The following is a 9,091-nucleotide window of genomic DNA, read 5'->3' as shown; positions in this document are numbered from 1 at the left end:
TATATATATATATATATATATATATATATATATATATATATATATATATATATATATATATATATATAAAATTTTATTTATTTATTTTAAAGAGAAACAAGTGGTTCTTCTATGGGATTGTGCAAAAAGAATAACCCTTTGCTTTAATGTATGATGCTTTAGTGTTTATTGCTACTGCTACTGCTATGCTTTATTCACATCAATGTTGGTTTTGGTTGCTTTAGGTCACCTTTCAGTGCTGTAGACGTAGAGCCGGGCAATATGACGATATTATATCGTATCGTGATAAATTATGTGGTCATGATACACTTAAGTTTTTTGGTTTTTTTAAAGTATATCGAGGATATTGTTAGTTAACACTGGTCAACTACAAATTTCATTACAAATAGTGTAATTAGTCTAGTTTAATTAAATAAAGTTTTGAATACAGGAGAGTCTCTGAATAGTAGTTTTCAAGAATCTGTCGCTACTGATGTATTTAGTCTATAATTACATGTATCGTGGTAAATATTGTGTATCATGAAAATGTCAAACTACACTATTTCAAGCACTCATATCAGGAATATGTGTGTTTATTAACTTTCACAAATTCACATATATCTCAAATCTATATGGAAAACATGATTTTTCCATCCAGGTCTTAAGAGTACAGTAAGAAATGGCTGAGAACAGTTGTAAAATGCATGTATGCCCTGTGGAATAAGCGTCTGCTGTAGTCAACACCGCCTCCTCTGAGTCTCCAAAACAGTGATGTTTACAGCCAACATCTCACATATTTCCCAAGTAGTGTTTGTTTTCCCTGTGAAGAGCCTGTGATCCTGTGGTGATCTGAGCATGGCGCTTTAGAACTCTGTAAAGGTGGATGAGGTGCGCTCGTGGGTTGGTCTTATTTACTCTAGTGTGGTCGGTCAGTTAGTGGACAGAGATGAGCCCATAAAAGGCTGTAAAAGGCCGGAGAAGATCATGTTTAGCCTGTTCTTCTGGGATGGAACACCCAACACATGTGGGTAGGAATGCGTGAAGTGAAATAGCGAAGGATCGTCCGCTAATGTCACTTCTCAGAAATACCGCTCTGTGAGGTTGAGGACAAACCGCCACGTGTTTCACTGGACTAACATTAAGGACTCTGGGATACGGTCTTGGATAAGGGTGGCGGCTGAATTTGGCCTGTCAAAGGAAAGAAAAAAAAAACACTAAGAAGAGGGTGAAGAAAACCTTTGGTAAGTTGAATTTGGCCTGTCAGGATTTTTTCTATGTTGAATTTTTAACCACTACAAGATAAAGAAAATAACATTTTGTAATTTAGCTTTGATCCATTCAAATAAAATACATTTTTTTATGTTGTCTTTGATCAAAGGAGAACAGACTTCTGTAATTTGTCATTAGTCAATCAAAAGAGAAAAAAAACTGAATGTTTGTTAGTTGGCTTTGATCCATCAAAAGGAAAAAAACATTTTGTTAGTTGTTTTCTGTTTGTTTCATTAAAAGGGAAAAACAACTCAAAAAACTAAATTATTTGTAAGTTGGCTTTGATCCATCAAAGGAAAGAAAACAGACTTTCTGTAATTTCATTCATTCTTTTAATTCATGAAATGGAAAAAACAAACATTTTGTTAGTTGGCTTTAATCCATTAAATAAATAAAAAAAAACAATAAATGATTTCCTTAAGTCCATTAAAAGAAAAAAAATATTTATAAGTTGGCTTTGATCCATCAAAGGAAAAAAACAGACTTTCTGTAATTTGTCATTAATCCATTAAAAGATAAAAAACTAAATGTTTTGTAAGTTGGCTTTGATCCATCCAATGAGTAAAAACATTTTTGAATGTTTCCTTTGATCCATTAAAAGAAAGAAAAAACTAAACTGTTTAAGTTAACTAAATAAACTAAGCTGAGTTTGGTCTGTCAGGCCCTCCAGGATCAAAGTCCGATATCGCTGCTGGGTTGTGGTGTTTGAAGCTGCTGAGGCAATGCCCTTAAGGCCCAGGGCTTCCTCCCAACCCGGGAGAGCCGGGATGCTCCTCAACCCCAAAGTGACGGCGGTCCTGAGGCCCCGCGCGTTGACCTCCAACTCCCGGGCTGCCGTGGAGGACCAGCTGTCGTGCCCTGTGTGCTGCGAGATCTTCGCGGACCCCGTGGTGCTCCGGTGTAGTCACAGCTTCTGCAGGGCCTGCCTGCACCAGTTCTGGAGCAAGAAGGGGACCAAGCGCGAGTGTCCCGTCTGCAGGAGGAGGTGCTCGCTGACTGAGCCCACAGTCAGCCTGGTGCTAAAGAATGTGTGTGATACGCTTGTGCAGGAGCAGAAGGGACTGGATACTAATGGGTTGGGAGGTTCTGCCACTCTCAACGGTGCATCCAGGTAGGGTGGGACAGTGTGAGACCAGTGCTGTGATTTAATATTACTGAACAGAAGCTGGACTACCATCAAACCTTTAATGCTGCATAAACTAGTTTAATTTAATCACATTAATTATGGGTGTAATAAAATATACACTATATAGACACACCTACAGAGAGGTGGTCCCCCTTTATAGCTCTAACAGCAGTTGTTACCCAGAATGCAACACAAGCGGAGAAATCTTATTTACCTATGACTTTTCCTCGGTTTTCATATTTCCTTCATAGTTTCTCAGATTTTCACATAAGTTGTTGCTAGGGTATCCTAGGTGGTTGCTGTGTGGTTGCTTACTGATTGATAGGCAGTTCCTATGGTATCCTAGGTAGTTGCTAGGTGGTTGGTATGGGATTGCTAGATGGTTGCTTTGTGGATGCTAACTGATTGCTAGGCAGTTGCAATGGTATCCTAGAGGGTTGCTAGGTGGCTGTTATGGGATTGCTAGATGGTTGCTTTGTGGATGTTAACTGATTGCTAGGTAGTTACTATGGTATCCTAGGTGATAGCTAGGTAGTTGCTAGGTGGTTGGTATGGGATTGCTAGATGGTTGCTTTGTGGATGTTAACTGATTGCTAGGTAGTTTGTATGGTATCCTAGGTGATAGCTAGGTAGTTGCTAGGTGGTTGGTATGGGATTGCTAGATGGTTGCTATGTGGTTGCTTACTAATTGATAGGTAGTTGCTATTGTATCCTAGGGGCTTGCTAGGTGGTTGGTATGGGATTGCTAGATGGTTGCTTTGTGGATGTTAACTGATTGCTAGACAGTTAGTATGGTATCCTAGGTGATAGCTAGGTAGTTGCTAGGTGGTTGGAATGGGATTGCAAAATGGTTGCTTTGTGGATGTTAACTGATTGCTAGACAGTTAGTTTGGTATCCTAGGTGGTTGGTATAGTGTTGCTAGGTGATTGAAATGACATTGCTAAATGGTTACTATGTGGATGTTAACTGACTGGCAGGCAGTTGCTATGGTATCCTAGGTGGTTGCTAGGTACTTTCTTTTTTTTATTTGAATGGTCTTGCTTGGTGGTTATGTGGTTGCTGAATGATTGCTAGGCAGTTGCTATGGTGTCGTAGGTGGTTGCGGTGGTAGTTGCTAGATGGTTGGTATGGTGTTGTTGCTAGGTGGTTGCTGACTGATTGCTAGGTAGTTGCTATGGTGCTCTGGGTGGTTGATAGGTAGTAGCTAGATGGTTGGTATGGCATTGCCAAATGGTTTGAATGTGGTTAATTAGGTAGTTGCTATGGAATCCTAGGTGGTTGCTGCCAACAAATATTCTGATACTTGGTGTATACTGTCCAAATCTCCGTCCAGGCCCCCTGACCTGTGCCCCACCCACAAAGAGCCTCTCAAGCTCTTCTGTCAGGATGACGAGGAGCTCCTCTGCTGCGTCTGCCACACGTCCAAGAAGCACCAGGGCCACCGCGTGTTTCCCATGGAGGAGGCAGCACACGACCTCAAGGTGAGCTTCTGGCTGCATGGGAGCTTGACCACACTGCCCTCTGACATCAGCAACCATCCAGCTGACCGGCCATGGTCCTGACCTGGCTGGTTGTGTCAGTAAACATCTTCATGAAAGTCTTCATCCAGGTTACACGAGAACCAGGAGTATGAAGATTTTATACACAAGCTAGGATACGTAGATTATATTCTGTTGCCGGTTGTGTTCTAGATATTGTTAAACATCGGTTCTATGCTATGAGAGAAAATGCTGTGTAGTGTGAAAAATGACCGCAGTACTGCTTGTTCTGAGGGTTAGTCTTTCACCGTGTACCATCAGCCTCCACTCAAGCACACTGTTGTGTCAATAGTCTGCAGTTTTCAATAACACTGCAGGCCTTTTTAAGGGACTCGTGTTTACTGATTAACCACAGCTTGTGTCCAGCAGAATCACACCGGTGTTATAAGCGTTATTATTTTTATTTTTTTTTCCCTTAATTTGGTTCTGCCAATCAACCCACCCATTCATAGCTCCCCCTAGCACTAGCAAAACTCTCAACAGTAGGAAGGTAAGGACTTAACAAGTCTCCCCCAATACATTCACATTTACATATAAGACAGACGCTCTTATCCAGAGCCCCTCACTTTCCAAGCTATGGAGAATATCCTTAGCTAGTTTGTACAGGCTAGGATCTGAAGGATCCCTCAAGCTAGATGCTGCCAAATACAAAAGTTTATCTGGACACCTGGATAACCAGTCCTCGCCATACTGTACACTTTACCTGAAGTCGAGTAAGACATGAAGATCCTTGAGGAACTTTTGGATGTTTTTCAGTTTAAAACTGTGGAAGAACCTCTTAAGGTGCTTTGAGGAACCTTTAAGGAACCTTGAAGCACCTTAAGAGGTTCCTCCACAGGAACCTCAAAAAGTTCCTCAAGGATGTCAGAGTTTTACCAGTGCATGATCAAAAGCATCCTCATTTTCTTAAACACATTAAAAAATGAGCCAATCGCTTAATAAAAATCCTCACTGGTGAACCTAAACCCTGTATTTCTAATGTTTTGTTATTAATTAATTCATTCATTCATTTTTAATATCATTTAAACCTTCCTGCTGACATTCCCACAGTGCTCGGTCTAAAGGCGGAATCGTTAAACAGTGTATTAATACATTATCATGTCATTGTCATCGCCGCTGCTGATCTGCTGATATGTGTATCTGCTGTTCTGGTGCTCTACCCCTGCCATGTCTCAGCCTGGCTTTATCTCTGCTCTGCAGATGGAGCTGAAGAAGGAACTTGTGCCCATGAAGAAAAACCTGCGCCGGCTTTACGAGGCCAAGCAGGAGCATGACGACGTCACTGTGCACATCAAGGTATCAACAGAGACCTGACTGAACGTTCCGGGCCGTTTAGACCACGGAAAAAAAAAAAAACAAAGCAGGGAATCCGGACACTGGTGAAGATCCCACAGCAGAGAGCAGATTAACAGTGACTGCAGCAATTAACAGCCTTTTACTGTGTAATTACTGCGCAGTTCACTCCAGATGAGGGATGCACTGATATGGAAACCGTGGTCTGATACTGGTATCTGATATGTACAGATCTCTACATAAACATGTGAAAGGGGAGCTAAATCCAGCATCACAGATACACACACACACACACACACACACACACATATATATATATACATGGGAAAAGAATTATATATTTATTTTTTCCTCATACACCAAAAGACAATATATATATGTTATGAAAAAAAATCAATATAATATATTAATAAGAAAAATAAATACATTTGTGGTGTCAGTCTATTAAAAAGGTTCAATTGCATTAATCACAACAATATTCTGGGACTCTTTCTGATTAATCACAGAAAGACAGAAGATAATTGATTGACACCACTAATTTATTTATTTTTTTAATTGATTGACACTATATATATATGTATATATATATATATAACACCAAAAGACAAGATATATATATATATATAGTGTCAATCAATTGAAAAATAAATACATTTATTGTGTCAGTCTATTTAAAAAGTTGAATGGCGTTAATCACAACAATATTCTGGGACTCTTTCTGATTAATCACAAGGTAAAATGCTTAAATTCGTTAACACTGCTGCATTATGGGCAATGTAGTGCCTGTAGGAAATTTGCGAGGGGCGTGTCCTGTAGTTCTGCTATGAAATCCACCAGACAATTGACTTTTTACCACCGTGATTCTAGTAAATCTGGTCTACTGACCCCTGGTGGAAGGTGCTGTATAGGGTTATTGGAGACTCCCTTCCACATTTTGTGGTTCTGCTCTTGGGCTGAGCTTGCTAGGATGGCCTGACCTGGTCATGCTGGCAGGTGTTTTAGCGGTTGATTTAGCAGACAGTGAAACGGCTGATTTCAGATTGTTCTGAGATCTTTCTAAACCCCTTCCCAGACTCCTCTGCATCTACAGCCTTCTTTCTGAAGGCCTCAGAGAGCTCATTGGATCTCTGAGGCCATGATGGTGATCTCCACCACTTACTTCAACCATCAAGAGCAGGTCTAAATAAGACAGACTCCTCCAGAAGCCTCTCCAACCATGTTCTGATCATCTGCAGCTGATGTTCTGCACCTGATGACTGTAATTGTATGTCTCTCTATGCCGTCTCGTAGCTAGGTGGTGTTCTTCTCTGTTTCGACAGAACCAAAGGCAGCAGGCGGAGAAGCAGATAAGGGAGGAGTTTGCTGAGATAAGGCAGTTCCTGGAAAAAGAAGAGACGGCAAGGCTGGCTCAGCTGGCCGAGGAAGAGGAGGAGAAGAAGCACCTGATGAAGAAGAAGACCGATAACATCACACGTGACATTCTCACGTTCTCCCACGCCGTCAAGGCCATAGACGACGAAATCGCCAACACCGACTCCCTGTTCCTGCAGGTGTGCGCCGTCTCCTGTCTAACGCAGCATTAGCGAGGTTAAGGCTCTGCACGTTAACGCTCATGCTCATGCTCACGCTCACTCCTCTGTTCTTGTCTTTTCTTTGTAGCACTACAAGCACATAAAAAAGAGGTCAGTGCGCTTGACTGAGAACCTTACATGCCTATATTTATCCTAAGTCCACAGTGGGCTGATTGATCTCGCTGTTGCGCTTGCAGGACTCTGTTAACGTTCGTCGAGCCAGAGAAGGTTCCGGCTGCGCTAATCAATGTGGCCAAGCATGTGAGCTCTCTGAAGTTCAGCGTGTGGGAGAAAATGCAGGCCATGGTGGAATACAGTAAGTGCTCAGAAACACTGGGTCCGACTTTTACAGTGTGCATTAAAGGGCTCCTACACCGCCTTTTATTTTTCCTCCTTTCTTGTATTTATTTATTTATTATTTATTGATCATTTTCCCATTTCTTTTTAAACAGGCTATTTTTCATGCTGTGCCTAAATATGTAATTGATCTCTGTTCTGATTGTGCCTTATTAACAGAGCAGGCTTAAACACACCATGTAACATCAGGGTGAACGGGTGCAGGCCCCATCCACATTCGTCCCCTTTTTCTCCCAAATTGGTAACGCCCATCCGTAGGTCCCCCTAATACTAGCAATGCTCCCGGGAGCAAGTGCCGGGTCCCCAGTTCAGCCACATAAGCTAACGGATGAAGTGAAGAGGGGAGAGAGCACCATCTACCCACCCAGACAATTGGCACAGCCAATTGTGCTCTTTCCGACTCTGGCGGTTGATGGCATGGTATTTGAACTTGCGACCCCCGACCCATGCTGGCAGTGCATTAGACTGCTGAGTCAATCTGAGTTCTGGGTCTGTCCACACACACAGAAAACTATAGGGTGGAGAAAAATCTACCAAAGTAGCTCCAGCAACGCAATAAAACCCTAAGGTAGCATTTCTTTTGTCTCGGTTTTAAGCTTTTTGGGGAACGAGATTTAAGACTTTCTATTAGAACAATAAACAGTGAAAAGCTTCTTTAATGAATCTGACGTCAAACTTAGTGAAGCGTTAGCACCCCCTGCTGGTCGGAGATATTTTCAGAAATGCTGTCCACACACATCTGGATATGTTTGGACAGGGCCTAAATAGAGATATCGTCACTGTCACACAAAAACCTTGTATCTCCATGTTTATGTTTTTCACTTTTTGACATAATGTGGATCTGGCAGATGTTGTTTACAATGTGTCGATTTTATGATGAATGGACCAATAGAAATGCTCCAAACTGACTTCCTCTGCAAGCTATCCTTATATCCTCGTACTGTTAGATTGCTTTTTTGGAGATCCAAGGTTTTTTTTTCATTGCATGCTGATGCAGATTTGCGGTTGGATCATCCTACACAGGGAAGAGAATGTAGGGTTAGGAGTCTTGCCCAAGGCATGTAGGGTGGTATGCTTGCAGGCCAAGGAATTGAACCCTGGTCTGTTAAAGGGGAGGGTGGTTTTAGATATCGGTCTTAAAGGCAAGGCAAGTTCCCTGTCACACACTTCATGATGTCCTCCCCCATCATCTCTCATGTCCACTTTTCAGTTCCCGTGACTCTGGACCCCAACACGGCCTACCCCTGCCTGTCCCTAAGCAGGAACCTGAGCAGCGTGAGCAACACTGGGGTCATGCAGAAGCTTCCGGACAACCCGGAGCGCTTCGACCACTTTGTGTTCGTGCTGGGCTCCGAGGGCTTCACTTCGGGCCGCCATGCGTGGGAGGTGGAGGTGGCGGACAACAACGACTGGGTCATCGGTGTGGTGAAGGAATCGATATCGCGGAAGGGTAAGATCTCAGGAGGCCCAGAGGGAGGTTCCTGGAACATAGCTCTGTCCGACGGTCACTACACGGCCATGACGGCCCCGCCCACGCAGCTGGACGTAAGCAGGCGTCTGGAGAGAGTGAGGGTGAAGCTGGATTACGAGGCTGGGGAGGTGAGTTTTTCCAACCCTCTGGACCTCACAGCCATCTACACCTTCACTGGCCAGTTTACAGAGAGGATGTTTCCGTTCTTCTGCCCTGGGGCCAACATCAACGGCAGTAACCCAGGCCCTCTGAAGATCTGCCCGGTCAAAGTGGCCGTGTGGAATAGCGCCTCCTGGTGACAGTGGCTCTTAACTGCAAGCGGGATATCTGAAAGAATGGCTCAGGTGGTGTTTCAGTGTATCAGCATTGTGTAGGTCCTGGTTCTCCACCCAAAATGATGGTGTCAAGTTCCTAAATTCAGCCGTGTACGTGCTTGTGATTCAACTGCTGTGAACCTTAATCAATGAAATTAAGTGAAACACATAA

General features: G+C 42.9%; 1 protein-coding gene across 1 annotated transcript; it reads left to right on the top strand.

The window, feature by feature from the left end:
• The first annotated feature begins 1,970 nt into the window (after positions 1-1,970).
• On the top strand, positions 1,971-8,904 carry LOC140551185 (E3 ubiquitin-protein ligase TRIM39-like). The gene is made up of 7 exons (XM_072674567.1): positions 1,971-2,359; positions 3,709-3,856; positions 5,114-5,209; positions 6,526-6,756; positions 6,866-6,888; positions 6,975-7,093; positions 8,345-8,904. The coding sequence occupies exons 1-7, from the start codon at positions 1,971-1,973 to the stop codon at positions 8,902-8,904; spliced, it is 1,566 nt and encodes a 521-aa protein (XP_072530668.1).
• The last annotated feature ends 187 nt before the right edge of the window (positions 8,905-9,091 follow it).

This window comes from Salminus brasiliensis, chromosome 3 (genome assembly GCF_030463535.1).
Source record: "Salminus brasiliensis chromosome 3, fSalBra1.hap2, whole genome shotgun sequence".
Classification (NCBI taxonomy): domain Eukaryota; kingdom Metazoa; phylum Chordata; class Actinopteri; order Characiformes; family Bryconidae; genus Salminus; species Salminus brasiliensis.
This window is presented reverse-complemented; position numbering and strand designations above follow the sequence as displayed.